General features: G+C 39.3%; 1 protein-coding gene across 2 annotated transcripts in view; it reads left to right on the top strand.

The window, feature by feature from the left end:
- Nucleotides 1-14,938, top strand: part of ppox (protoporphyrinogen oxidase) — a 51,648-nt gene extending 36,710 nt beyond the window's left edge. Inside the window, exons 6-14 of one of the 2 annotated variants that reach the window (XR_004502345.2) lie at nt 287-431; nt 2,218-2,411; nt 6,323-6,383; nt 6,821-6,939; nt 7,250-7,363; nt 8,782-8,931; nt 12,781-12,880; nt 13,943-13,985; nt 14,082-14,148. Coding sequence is in view for 1 of the 2 variants with exons in the window: in XM_033638837.2 (XP_033494728.1) it covers nt 287-431; nt 2,218-2,411; nt 6,323-6,383; nt 6,821-6,939; nt 7,250-7,363; nt 8,782-8,931; nt 13,943-13,985; nt 14,082-14,218 (963 nt within the window). In the remaining variant the exon portion in view is untranslated. Of the gene's footprint in view, nt 1-286; nt 432-2,217; nt 2,412-6,322; nt 6,384-6,820; nt 6,940-7,249; nt 7,364-8,781; nt 8,932-12,780; nt 12,881-13,942; nt 13,986-14,081 lie in introns of both variants that reach the window. The other variant, XM_033638837.2, reaches the window with a different exon arrangement.
- Nucleotides 14,939-15,346: the final 408 nt, after the last annotated feature.

Below are 15,346 nucleotides of genomic sequence, written 5' to 3'. Positions count from 1 at the left end.
TATATATATGTGTGTGTGTGTGTGTGTGTGTGTGTTCAATCTAATAATAAATCAAAAATGTAGAGGAGATGTCTTCAGCACCTCTGTCTTGGGTATTTACAATATCCAAATAACAACAACAACAATAAAGAGTATACATATATGTATGTGTGTGTGTGTGTGTGTGTGTGTGTGCGTGCGTGCGTGCGTGCGTGCGTGCGTGCGTGCGTGCGTGCGTGTGTATGTGTCTGATATTACTGTAATATTATTTTTGATTACATTTGCTTCCTCTCTTGTGTGTGTCTAGCTGGCAGACATAGCTGTGGACAGTTTGTGCCGTGGTGTGTTTGCGGGGGACTGCAGAAAGTTGAGTGTGCGTTCTTGTTTTCCTGTCTTGCACAACGCAGAGAAGAGCAGAGGTTCCCTGACTCTAGGCATGCTGCTGGGCTCAGGTAAACTTTAGCACTTATTATACTGTCAACCTTTTTTGTTTTATTTTCCTATGTAGTTTTGTGAAGGTATGGGAACATAACACAAACAAGACTGGGGGCACACGGACAAGGAGCATAGACACCTTAATGAATAGCCACATACAATCTAATAATAAATCAAAAATGTAGAGGAGATGTCTTTAACACCTCTGTCTTGGGTCTTTACAATATCCAAATAACAACAACAATAAAGAGCAAAAACATCTGCAACCCATGATCCGCTATGGTCCAAATCAGAAAAGAATAAACAGAAGAGTAAACAAAGGAAATTGTGTGTGAGAGGATGGAAGTACCTTAAATTTGTATGCAGGTGAGTACTAACCTACTGTGACTTGTGTTTCCGAACATAGCTCATGAAAACATACAATACAAGTGAAGAGCTTAAACAGTCAAGTCACACAAAAAAAGTATATCATTGTGAGCTTTACAAAAGTAGTATGCATGTGCACTGAATTGTATTCAGTAGTTAAATACACTAACTGAAATCTATAAAGAAAAATGGCCATATTATGGTGATCTATTGGACTCAGATGTGGAACTCAGCTTGTGGAATTGGAGTCAGAACCCATAAGCTTGTAGAACTGGAGTCAGAACCAGTCAGCTTTTAAAACTGGAGCCAGCACCTGTCAGCTTGTGGATCTGGAGTCAGAACCTATAAGCTTGTAGAAATGGAGTCAGAACCAAAAACATTTAACCAACCTCTGCATGATCGAAAATGCTCTAAACTGAAGCCACTTTCAAATCCCACGCCCAAAATCTGTTTTTCAGTGCCGCTGATTAATGTTCTGTTTTCTTTACCTTATTAAACTTTGGCTGTTAATTATTGCAACATATCTGCTCTGAAACTGCAGTCCTTTGTCTACTTTATTTTTTCAAATTGGTTTTGGGTTGCCCATCCCTCTGGCCATCTATCTGTCTGCATTCCCAAGAATGCGATACCTTAAGAACCCCTTGAATGAATTTCTTCAAATTTGGCATGAATGTCCTCTTGAACCCAGCGATGAACTGATTTAATTTGTGTGGTTGTAAGTCAAACGTCAAGGTCACTGTGACCTTGTTTGTCTCATCCTTGTGAACACAGTATCTCAAGAATGCCTTGAGGGATTTCTTTTCAAATTTGGCACAAATGTCCACTTTGAGTCAAGTATGAACTGATAAGAATTTGGTGGTCAAAGGTCAAATGTCAAGGTCACTGTGATAACTCAAGAAATCATATGCTAATTATGAGAAGATATCACCCAGATATCTAATGGGATAAAATGATGCAGTGATGACATTTTATATCCAAAAGGTCAAAGGTCAGCTTCACTGTGATATCATAATGTTCTGCAAAAACACTTTTCTGGCCATTATTCAACATCATATCTAAGGAAGATTTTTTGTGCCGTATATAATGGGACTGTGGGTAAGATGTGTTTGAAGCATTCATGTTTTCACAGACATGGATGTAAACTGTAACTGCAACTTCACAGGTTTGCGGGGGCATACAACCACTTTTAGTTTTGGTTTTAGTTTGTTTTAAATGTAGTTGTAATGTGTAAAGCACTTTGACTTGTGTCAGACAGGCTCAGTCCTTATTTTACTGGATACGGTTAGCACATTTGATTTTGGATGTGCTGTAACTTTACCCAAAGAGAGGATTATTCCAGTGTATTTCAGTTTGTTTCAGTTACATTAAGAGTAATGGTATCATGTGGTCTGCAGTCTGTGTGCGTTTTGGGACTAAATTTGTGAAAAAAACCTGCAGGTCCCTCTTCTGTGGTCCCCCCTGGCCCTCTGGCACAAAGATCTATGAAAGAGTCATGGGCCCAGTGGTCCCTGAGCAGGGGACTGGAATCCCTCCCAGAATCCATTACAGAGCACCTACAACAATCGGGGAAAGTAGAGCTTCACAGAGACGCAGCTGTGGAACACATCAGTCCTTCAGCCTCTGGTTGGAAGGTTAGTGAGGAGACTATAAACTACGTTTACGTGAATTTGATTATGAATGTGATCTTAAAATATAGCTGGTTTAGCATGATGTGTTATTCCCCATGTCTGCAGAACTAGCTTATAATGGAAATCATCCAGTTCAATAACTCAACTGAAGTTTTACAATGTTTGCAAACCAAACAGAGTAGAAGATCTGGAGTATTTTTTTTTTTTTGAAGTATTGATTTATTGATGTATATTAATTTTTAATCAATATTTGAAGCAGTTTTGATACTCATTTTCTAGTATGGATACACTGGTACCAGCTGCGCTTTCTCATTTTTTCTTATTATTAGTATTATAACAATCCTTATGCTTTTCTCTGCAACTGAGCAAGAAAAAGAGCCCTCGTTGTCATGATATAGCCTAAAATTTTAAATTGATGCCCTCAATGTCAATTTTCTGATAAGTGATGACACTAGGCTACAGAAGCTGCTCCTTAAGAGGTAGGCCTGCTGGGTTATTAAACTGGCCACGTTAAACCCCAAAGGGTTAATGAGGAATTAGACATTAAGCTATTTCTCCAGAGCCTACTGGATTCAATTTGTTTCTCAATAAGATTTCTTTGACAATAAGTGATAGTGGAGGTCTTTGATGAAAGTATTAATTTTAGACATTGATGGACCTTGACATTAGTAAGGGTTATTCATAAATGTGAAGTGATGAGGGTGATATAAATATCATGTCTTTTTGGTAAAAATGTCTGAATATATTGATTAACAGAATGCAGGATTTATTTAATTATATTGAGAAATTGATATCTAACCTTTTTCCTCTGTCAGTGGGTTAAGATGAAGTCTGTCTGTTAGGACTGATGTCAAAGCTGATTGAGATGACTCTTTTTCTGTGGTGAAGTAGTTTTCTAAATGTTTATGTGTGAACTAAGAATAGGGAGATTTTGTAAATGGTATTTTTGATTGTAAAGTTTTGTACACATGCTGTCTAAGGTGATATATTCTTAATTGTCACAGTCTCAAAAAGCCTGTAGTGTTTGTGTCTCTTGCCCTCTCTCTATTCTTCCTTTGGACTGGTCCCTCTGACAGGCTCATATTAAATAAGACCTGCCTTTTTGTTAGTCAGCAACCAATTGATAGGATAAATGACAGATTGATTAGGTTCATTTTGTCGTCTTTTTAGAATTGTTCAATCTTTTCTTATCTTCAGAGAAAAAAGTGTAGGAGATGTTTCTTTTACCTGCTTGACAGTTTGGACTGTGACTCCAGTCTTCCTCAGAAGCGCCATCTGACATGTTGCTGACGTGTCATTCATCAGCTGGCTGGCCCAACAGACCTGTTAGAATCTGTCGGGCCAGCCACGCCCCCTGCTGTTGGAGGGGCTCTGGAGGAGGGAATTCTAGGTGTGCGAAACATAGAAGATAAAAGAGGCAATCGAAATCAGTAAGTGGGCGAGCGGCACTATCAACCGGGACGAGGGGGTGTACAGCCTCTGGCACACCTGGGATTATCTCCTCCAGAGACCATCCAACGGCGGGGGGCGTGGCCAAATGACACTGTGATGGAAGTGAAATACAGTGGCACCTCATGGCATTTACCAATTGGATTGGCAGAAAATATTGTCCACATAATGAGATCTAACGTCTTTGGCAATTCCCTGACTTTGTCTTGCACCACCATGAGGTTCACATTTGTAATTTTTAGGGAATTGTCTCATTTTATTGGATGGACTGTCACAAGAGTTATATATATATATATATATATGTATATATATATATATATATATATATATATACATATATATATATATATATATATTACACATATATACACACATATGCATATATATATATATATATATATATATATACAGTACAGGCCAAAAGTTTGGACACACCTTCTCATTCAATGCGTTTTCTTTATTTTCATGACTATTTACATTGTAGATTCTCACTGAAGGCATCAAAACTATGAATGAACACATGTGGAGTTATGTACTTAACAAAAAAAGGTGAAATAACTGAAAACATGTTTTATATTCTAGTTTCTTCAAAATAGCCACCCTTTGCTCTGATTACTGCTTTGCACACTCTTGGCATTCTCTCCATGAGCTTCAAGAGGTAGTCACCTGAAATGGTTTTCCAACAGTCTTGAAGGAGTTCCCAGAGGTGTTTAGCACTTGTTGGCCCCTTTGCCTTCACTCTGCGGTCCAGCTCACCCCAAACCATCTCGATTGGGTTCAGGTCCGGTGACTGTGGAGGCCAGGTCATCTGCCGCAGCACTCCATCACTCTCCTTCTTGGTCAAATAGCCCTTACACAGCCTGGAGGTGTGTTTGGGGTCATTGTCCTGTTGAAAACTAAATGATCGTCCAACTAAACGCAAACCGGATGGGATGGCATGTCGCTGCAGGATGCTGTGGTAGCCATGCTGGTTCAGTGTGCCTTCAATTTTGAATAAATCCCCAACAGTGTCACCAGCAAAACACCCCCACACCATCACACCTCCTCCTCCATGCTTCACAGTGGGAACCAGGCATGTGGAATCCGTCCGTTCACCTTTTCTGCGTCTCACAAAGACACGGCGGTTGGAACCAAAGATCTCAAATTTGGACTCATCAGACCAAAGCACAGATTTCCACTGGTCTAATGTCCATTCCTTGTGTTTCTTGGCCCAAACAAATCTCTTCTGCTTGTTGCCTCTCCTTAGCAGTGGTTTCCTAGCAGCTATTTGACCATGAAGGCCTGATTGGCGCAGTCTCCTCTTAACAGTTGTTCTAGAGATGGGTCTGCTGCTAGAACTCTGTGTGGTATTCATCTGGTCTCTGATCTGAGCTGCTATTAACTTGCGATTTCTGAGGCTGGTGACTCGGATGAACTTATCCTCAGAAGCAGAGGTGACTCTTGGTCTTCCTTTCCTGGGTCGGTCCTCATGTGTGCCAGTTTCGTTGTAGCGCTTGATGGTTTTTGCGACTCCACTTGGGGACACATTTAAAGTTTTTGCAATTTTCCGGACTGACTGACCTTCATTTCTTAAAGTAATGATGGCCACTGGTTATTCTTTAGTTAGCTGATTGGTTCTTGCCATAATATGAATTTTAACAGTTGTCCAATAGGGCTGTCGGCTGTGTATTAACCTGACTTCTGCACAACACAACTGATGGTCCCAACCCCATTGATAAAGCAAGAAATTCCACTAATTAACCCTGTTAAGGCACACCTGTGAAGTGGAAACCATTTCAGGTGACTACCTCTTGAAGCTCATCGAGAGAATGCCAAGAGTGTGCAAAGCCATAATCAGAGCAAAGGGTGGCTATTTTGAAGAAACTAGAATATAAAACATGTTTTCAGTTATTTCACCTTTTTTTGTTAAGTACATAACTCCACATGTGTTCATTCATAGTTTTGATGCCTTCAGTGAGAATCTACAATGTAAATAGTCATGAAAATAAAGAAAACGCATTGAATGAGAAGGTGTGTCCAAACTTTTGGCCTGTACTGTATATATATGTGTGTGTGTGTGCTGTTTGTGTGTATGTGTAGATATAATTTTGCTTTTAGCCATGCTCATTGTTGCCGTGGTTAACAGCATGATGTCAATATGTCAACAAGTCGAAATATCACAAGTATCACAATATGAATTTTTCATGAGATATTAAAAATTATATGGCACATCCCTGCTTTGGTGACCAGATACCCTCAGAACTAATTCACATTTACAGTTGACATTACATCGGCCTCAGCTGTACTTGGTGTTTAGTGCTAATTAGCAAATGTTAGCATGCTAACATGCTTGTTAAATATTAGCATGTAACATGAGCAACATGTGCAGAGCTTCCCGGCTGAAAATCAAAACATGCTGGACTGTTGGATTCTCATGTTCTTGCTATTTGGCTGCCTTCATAAGATCTGTGTATGTGTGTTTGTAGATCACAGTGGAGGATGGAGTCATATCAGCGGATCACATCATCTCTGCACTGCCTGCTAAAGGCAAGTGCAGGCAATAGAATGTGACTGGAATGCTGTGTCTTACATGATAGGAACAGAGAAGAATACACCCTGGATCATATCAGTCATGGTTCTTAGCTCTCCTAATTTCCTCTGATAAGCAGCAGCATCTAAGCTAATGTTTGCAATCCTCCAATATGTGCTGAAAGTGTTGCTGTAATGTAATGCTGGAAGTTATACCATCAAAAATGAAATCTCAGTATTTTAATGAAAATACTACTAATACTAATACTAATAAATAATAAAATTAAAATTCTAAATGTCTTATACTTGCTGCTACGTAGTGTATGCTGTGTATACAGGTTTGTACAAAATACCAAATACTTTTAGAACTCATTCTAACATGACAAAATCCTCAAGAAAAACAGCAAGAGAGAAAAAAAAGATCTTCTTGTGATTACACATTTCTCCTTCCCCAGCCCTCTCCTCAGTCCTGCCCTCCTCCTGTCAACCTCTCATCCAGCTGCTGCATGACATTGCCACAGTAACAGTCGCTGTGGTAAATCTGGAGTATGAGGGTTCCATCCTGCCTGTAACGGTGAGCAGTACAGTCAGGCACAAAGTCGCACACAAAACTCTTTTGTTTTAGAATTCAGTGTGGGGCTTTGCACGGGCCAATAGAATACTGGACTTGAAAACAAAATTCAGAAATAGCAAATCAGTATGAAAACATAATGACTCCATTATTAGTTTGTACATTTCACTTGCTGGACTTCCAAGTGGCTTATTGTGCTATTCACAAAGAAGTAACTAGTGACTCCTCCTCAGATGTCATATGTCATTTTACATTAGCTTGTGAAAAAGTCTTGGCTTGTTGTGTTATGGCTGTCTCGGTGTCTGTTTGACAGGGTTTTGGTCACCTGCTTCCATCATCAGAGGATCCAGGTTTACTGGGGGTTGTCTATGATTCTGTTCCCTTCCCTCAACACAACAGATCTAATGGACAGACAACTAGACTTACGGTACTAACTCACTCTCTTTCTGTCTGATATGGATTAGGCTTTACTGTTATGAGCTGATAAAGAATTGTATCCACACAATGTGAAATCAAATTTAAAACCCTTCAATTTGGTTTGGAAAACATTTTTAAAGAGCAAAGTCTTAATTATTAAACCTTGTAATGTCCCAGTGATTACATTTTTTCCTACATAGCATTTTTTGCAGCTGAAGACTTGAATTTTGTCAACTCAATCAGGCACACAAAAAGTCTTGGAATGATGTCATAAAACATGACTGTTTCCTTTTGAACAGTGTTTCTCATGGCGCTGTCCTCTGTGTATGGGTGGCTTAACTTCTGTAAATGTAAAGTTATGGTCAAGCATTACAGAGATGATTGGCTGGGTTCAGGTTAAAGTAGGATGAAACAGACCTTGATACAACTTAGGAATGCCTTAACAGTTATGTGAAGAGACACTGTGCCCGTTTACATGCGTACAATAATCAGATAACTGGTAATAATCAGGTAATGGTAATAATCCTATTTGACGCGCTTACATGCACTTTAATAATCTGATAATCAGAAAAACCTGGTTTACATGATTCAGTCCTTCAGTTGGATTTCTCCCCAAGTACATGACATAAAACTCAAACTTCCTGTTACAGTAGGTATTCATATCCTTGAAAAACTTCGAAAAGTACGCAAGTCATATATTTGCAAAATAAAGCACTCATCATTAGGGTAGATTTGTAGTGAAAGTACTGCAAAGTGCAATATACAAGTGTATTGTATATAAACTTGTCACACAAAGTGCATAACATATAAGTAAGATGTGACAAAAAAAGTAAAAGTGACAGTTTAAACACTGAGAATATAAAAATATATTATTTCATGTAAAATCTTTATCTGAAAGGAAACAAAAACTGTCAGATTAACGTAGTGGAGTAGAAAGTACAATATTTCCCTCTAAAATGTAGTGGAGTGGGAGTATAAAATAACAAATCCTGAAAGAAACCAGATTAAAGGGTATACATGCACCGAATAATCTGACTATTGGGGAAAAAGCTAGATGTGTTTGTCTGATTTCTCATAATCAGATAATGGCTTTTATCTGATAAAGTCTATCGGATTATTATTACATGACCACTTGAATAATCAGGTAACTCCAGAAATCAGATAATGATCGGTTTATTAGTGTGCATGTAAACGCGCTCACTGGCTCCCCAGTGATAATTCTCTGTGGCTTCATCACTTTGATTGACATTAAATACATACATACATACAAACATATTGATTATTGCAGCCTTAAAGCAAAGATCCGCTGCTTGTAAAAATCAACAGTCACAGGGCATGTAAGCAAGAATCTTTTTTCTTTCCAGTAAGGCTCTAGACCTGTTAAGTGAGTCCACACCTCTAACCTAAGGTCCTGACCATGTCTTCCAGGTGATGATGGGTGGGGCCTGGTTCCAGGAAGTGTTTGGGGCACCAGAAGCAGTAACAGATGAGCATCTTTTAGCAAGAGCCACTGAGGCAGTGCAACACCACCTGGGAGTAACCACAGCACCCAGCTGGAGTCGGGTGAATTTACACAGGGTATGATAGGACTGTGTCTTTGTGAAGTTCCCAATTCATGTCAAACTAGAATTAGCGCCTCACGGTTGTATGCCTTCACATACCAAGTTGCACTTACAGTTTACATCTGTGTCTGTGAAAACATGGAAGCTTCACACACATTAATTCAGAATCTGACCAAATGTCTCCCATTCTGTTCGAGAGTGATGATGTTGAATAATGGCCAGAAAAGTGTTTTTGCTCACAGTGATGCCACTGTGAAATTGACCTTTGACTTTTTCAATATATAATATCATCACTCATTTTATTCTATTAGACATTTATGTTAAATTTTGTCTTAATTACAATAGGAATTCTTGAGTTATGGCCAAAAAATATGTTTTGTGAGGTCACAGTGACCTTGACCACCAAATTCAATCCACTCATCTGTAGTCCAAGGGATCTTTGGAAGGAATCCCTTTAACCCTTTTAAACCTGGATCAACGTCTGTTTCCTTGTACTGTGTTAGGATAACCTCATAAACATTTAAACTGTCAAAACCTGCAAAAAAATTGGTGTGACTTATATAGAAAACACGGGGAAAGGCAATGAACATAGTTAGAAAACTACCCCCCCCTCCCCCCCCCAAAAAAAAACAAACTAGGGAAATGTATATTTTTAAATATGTATTTAAAATTGTGTAACAGAAAGTAGATATGATATTATTTATTTAATTTTTAGCAATCTTTTTCAGATAATTCTGAATTTTTTTTCACTTTCCCTTTTTACTTATTTTTAGGTACGTTTCTTGTTTGTTTTTGTTTTTTTAATTTTTTCTTTTTTGCTTATTTTCAGGTAATTTTCTTTTTTCTACTTCTCCTTTTTGGCTTATTTTGGCTTTTAATATCTTGCTAATTTTGTCAATTTCATACATTGCTCAATGCCTTCTTTCCGTGTTTTTTGAAAAAAAGAAAAGAAAAATCAAGCCAATTCGCTCAGGTTTCAAAGGGTTAAGGCCTTCTTGAGATATCGCCTTCACGAAAATGAAACAGATGCAAGGTCACAACGACCTTGACCTTTGACCTCCAAAATCTAATCACAGGCATGAAAAACGCTCACCTTTCGCCGTTTTGAATACAAAATAGGTGAAATACGTGAGGTGGGGAGGTCTGTGGAGCGAAGCCACAGAAAAAAGGTGGGGACATAGGTGTCAATCTTGTGTTTTGATGCTTGAAGGAGGAGATAAGAGGTATGGAGGTATATTTGTGTCTTTATTACATGCGGGAAAATAAATGATATGAGAGGAAAAAAAATGTTTGAGAGAAAAAAAAATATTTGAGAGGAAAAGTTTTCACACTGATAGCAAAAAAATAATAATATTTGAGACTAAAAAAAGTTTTGAGAGAAAGTATTTTGTCATAGAATATTAAAAAAAATAATTTGAGATTTAAAAAATTATTTCCGAGAAAAAAAAACTCTCTCAAAAAACTTTTTTTTTACTCTCAAATATTATTTTTTTTGCTATCGGTGTGAAAACATTTTCTCCCTCTCTCAAAAAAAAGTCTTTGCTCTCCTGTCAGGATTTTGCTTTCGCTGTGAAAATAATGTCATGGGCAGGGCCATGTTCCTATTGGCCAGTCTCAATCGAATTGACAGCTGGGTGAGGATCGTCTTGGGAGTCGAATTCAACTGAATCATTAATCCAGCATGGTGGATTCACCGACATAGATGCACTGCGTTATTTGGGAGCGGAGACTCAATGTTTGGGTAAGATGATGAGACACACAACTCGATGGGTAGCTAGCTGAGCAAGTTGGTTATCAAAATCATTCCTATAATGAATCCCTTTTCTCACCTAACGTTATTTTACCGAGATTGTGTTATTAACTGCGCTAGCCAGCTAGTGTTAACTTTACATCTAGCTAGCTACTGTAAAAACCAGGTTATCACATTAATGCCTTAACGTTACTTTACTACGGTGCTTCTGTCTTCCAACATTCCATGTGTAGCAGGGTGAGCGCTGCTACACCTCCGCCCTTAATTGGCATCAGCTGGGCCTAATTTCCAGCTGTCGGAGCCTAATTGCGCAGTGGTGGCATCTGTGTTATTTGGTCTTCCCCTCACGGGCGCACTCACTTCTATCTGGCGTTTACCTGGCGAGGGCTGTGTGTGGCGTGCTCTGGTTGGCGTGCTTTGTGTGTGTCATGCTCCGGTTTCTGTACCCAAACTTGGGACTCATAAGGTAGGCATGGGTGCTGCAATGTTTGTGTACTGTTAAAGCGTATTATGGTGTCACAGCTGCCGTGACTCTTCGCTTTACAGCGGCGTTGGCCATTCCTGTTGTGTGCAGCTTCAGAGGGGACTTTGAAAAGCGTGCTCTTCTTCACTGCAAGACGGTGACCGGGTTTGAGCTGTGCGTTAAGCTCCCTTTGCTCCGGTTATCTCGCTCTGTTTTCTTATTTCTACTTCTGCTAGTTCTGTTAACTTTATGTTAACAGGTTGTCCTGCTGTAGCTGAGGCCACAGCTTGTGGCTTCTTCTCCTCCTCTGCGCACTGTGTGGGGCTGCACTCTGTAGCCCGGTGACGTGGGCCGTCAGCTGGGCATCCTGAGGGGCGGCTATCCACGGCCTCCAGCCCCGGTGCGGCCGCTCCGTTTTCTACTGCTGTTCTGCTGGTTTTCCACAGACTGATTAAAGCACACGGTAATGCGGCTGTGCATTCATGCAGCTTTGGACCTCCATGTTGTTATATTTGGAAGTCCGTCTCCTGTCCCCATATTTACCAGTGTACGAATCTGTGTGACCTTCTGTTGTTAAGAGTAGTCTACAGGTTTGAGTGTATTCCCTGAGGTGCAATTCCACAGGTGGCGTTGTCAGTTCATTTCCCTCTCCTCTCCATTTGGCCACACATGCATAACATTAATGTATGCATATCCGCTCCCAAATAACGCAGCGCATCTATGCCGGCGAATCCACCATGGTGGGTGAATGATTCAGTTGAATTCGACTCCCAAGATGATCCTCACCTAGCTGTCAATTCGATTGAGACTGGCCAATAGGAACATGGCCCCGCCCATGACATTATTTTCACAGCGAAAGCAAAATCCTTACATGAGAGCAAAGACTTAGGTTTTGAGAGAGAGAAGAAAAATGTTTTGAGAGAAACATTTTTTTTGAGAGAGAGAGAAAATGTTTTCACACTGATAGCAAAAAAAAATAATATTTGAGAGTAAAAAAAAGTTTTTTGAGTTTTTTTCTCGGAAATCATTTTTTAAATGTCAAATTTTTTTTTTTATATTCTATGACAAAATCTTTTATCTCAAAACTTTTGTTAGTCTTAAATATTATTATTTTTTGCTATCAGTGTGAAAACTTTTTCTCTCAAATATTTTTTTTCTCTCAAAGACTCTCTCTCTCTCAAGACACAAATATAGCTCCATATAAGAGTGGCCTCCTCCAATACAAAAGAGGCTCTCATTTTTCTTGAAATCTGATTGGCTCAGCCGCAGTCATCAGTCATTACTCATGGCAGACCAGGCTAGTTTGACCGTTGACAAAAAAAGTGGCGTGGAAAAAACTTGAATAAAAAAACTTAAATCTTCACAAGAAGAGGCAGCAAAGTGCTCCAAAATAACCGACCTGTTTGGCTGCTGGTGTTGTTAACGATGGAGCTGGAGGCGACACCTGCTATAGTGCCATTATAGCAGGTGCATTAATGTTAGCTAACGTTCGCGAGTGTGTAATGAGCAAGGTTGGCTTTGGCAAATTGCGTATTTCTTCTAGGTGTCCGTTTCAAGAGGCCAACTAGCCTACTAGGTATTGTAAGTCATTATAATTTAAACCTGCACTAAAAGAAAATATGTGCTTGCTTTTTTCCTGTGGATGCATGCAGTTAACATTAGGTGGTGATCCCAGTCCCAAGGACATTGAAGCTGAGGGATAGACTAACCCCAGTTGTGATGAGGAGGAGGATGAGACCAGAAATATGACAGGTGCAATGTGAAGGCATAACCTACTATGCATTACATTTTAGCCAGAGGAAAACCTTTTTAGTAGTACTAAGCGGGATTTTTTTGTTGTAGTAATAAGTTGACTAAAAGGGCAGACAATTATATTGTGCATAAAATTAGATGCATTAGGATAGAGTCATATGCTCTTATTTTAAGTTAAATAATAAGCACATCGCCATTTGTGGCCAATTCATTATTGCATTTATTTTATAGTCTGGAATTAAACAATAACTGCTGATTTTCTTATGCAGTTGATTCTGAGGACAGCGTTTGTGTACTGTGTACAAGCATATAGAGGATTATAGGTAGAAACGTGTGGGATAGTGTGTGGGCCGATGCGCCTGAATGTCCCGGGCTTTAATTTGTGTCCCAGTCCGTCCCTGGTCTTGTCTCTTATACAACATATGTGAACATGTAAAGATACTTTATTTGCACTTAATTATGCATTCATACTTTTGTTTGTGTGCAATCTTCTAATTCTGCATGTGACCACCACTAGAGTAAATCTAAAAGAAATCAGATATGAGCATTTAGAAGCTCATTTTTCCACCAAAAAAACAATCAAGGAGCATAACCCTGGGACCCCCTAGCAGGTGCCGGGTCTCGTATCCTTCTCACCTTTTTCACCCCTGACCCATTTTCATGCCTGTAATCAGTTCATCGTTAAGTGAACATTTGTACTCCAGATGAAGTAATCCCCTCAAGTTGTTCTTGAGATATCACATTCACAAGAATGGACAGACAAATTTACAGTGACCTTGACCCTTGACCCCCTACAGCTACTCATGAACAATGAACAAATTAGAAGAAATTCCCTCAAAGCGTTCCTGAGATATCACGTATGTCTGTCTGTCCATTGGACAACCTGAAAACATACTGCCTCCGCCCACGGCTATTGCTGGCACAGAGACATAAAAATGCACTCAGGATTCTCTGTTGCTAAGTTAGTATTTCATCAGATTGTTGGAGGGAAACAGATTCTTTACAGCAGTTATTTCTGCATCTTTGCAATAGTGATGAAATCTCTGATGTTTCTCTCGTCAGGACTGTATACCTCAGTATTATCAAGGACATTTTCGGAGAGTAGGTGAGTATACTGCTGACTCTACATTACATGTTAAAATGACGCATTCACAAGGTGTAGTGAAACATCATTTCAAGGTTTGACTGTCTGCTTTTCCAGAGTCCATGCGTAGCTTCATAAAGGAGAATAATCTCTCACTATCTCTGATTGGTTCCTCCTATGATGGTGTGGCAGTCAACGATGTCATCTATAGTGGACGAACAGCTGCAGAGGAGTTGTTGGGAACCAGACTTTGATGGAGCTGCTCAAAAAAAATACACATCCAATGATGTTTTCTGTTGAGAATGTATTTTTGTTTTAACCTGTAGCTACATCAAGCGCTTGTTCATGTATCATCAGTTTACCACAGCCTATGGACATGACCACCAGAAACCACAGCCCTCATACTACTACAAGCACACACACACACACACACATCTTGGCTCGTTGTCTGAGCTGGTGTGGTAAAATGCAGTCCTTACGTCATTCTTCAGGCTACATGGCGGCTCAGCTAGTGGTTTGAACAGCTTCAAGATTTACCTGCAAATGTATAAACTGAATGGTGAAGGCTTTTCTCTTCGCTACCACTGTGTAGAATAAAATTGAATTGTAATATAATAGTAACCTCATAGTATAAGGTTCTGTTAATATATACAGTGACATTCACACATAATCTGGTTCAAAGAGGCTGACATTAGTATTGCTCTTTAATACTACTGATGGGACTTGCTCTTTAAGTAAAGCCTTAATGTGCCTACAAGCTGTCTGTCAGTACCTGTTTGTTTTGTGGGAAAGATTTCCTGATAGACTGATAGGAGCATATATGACTTGCATTTATTTTCAGCTGATTTTAATATTTCTCAGTTATTGCATTCAGGGATGCTCTGAGGTGGCCTATGGTGTGTATATATTCAAGGCCCTCTGAGGCTAATTTGTGATTTTGGTGTATAGAAATAAATAAAATTTTCTTTGTTTGACTTTGCCTTTTTACTTTTCAAATATTGGCAGCGTCAGGAAGTACGGAAGTGTATTGCATTCACTTGACAAATAAAAAAAGCCCTGTTTTTTAGTGTAATTTCTTATGTTTTTCTGAGTAATTTTTACCCTGTTTTTGTGGTAAGTTTTTTCTGTTTTTTGGGGTATTTTTTTTCTTCTGTTTTTTGTGGTAATTTTTTTCTGTTTATTGAGGTAATTTTTTTTCCCTGAACGAGGAGACGAGATACTTCAAAATCTCGCGAGAAGCTCCCACCTGGCACCTCCAAGTGACCCCTGCATCCATGGTGACTCCTGCTCATGGATGTATTTTGCATCCGTGCTCCTGCTCCTAGACAATTTCAACTACGGGATCAATAAGGGTAAGGCATGTAATTAGTTACACACAGAGT

The sequence above is a fragment of the Epinephelus lanceolatus genome, chromosome 10 (genome assembly GCF_041903045.1).
Source record: "Epinephelus lanceolatus isolate andai-2023 chromosome 10, ASM4190304v1, whole genome shotgun sequence".
In the NCBI taxonomy this organism is placed as follows: Eukaryota; Metazoa; Chordata; class Actinopteri; order Perciformes; family Serranidae; genus Epinephelus; species Epinephelus lanceolatus.
This window is presented reverse-complemented; position numbering and strand designations above follow the sequence as displayed.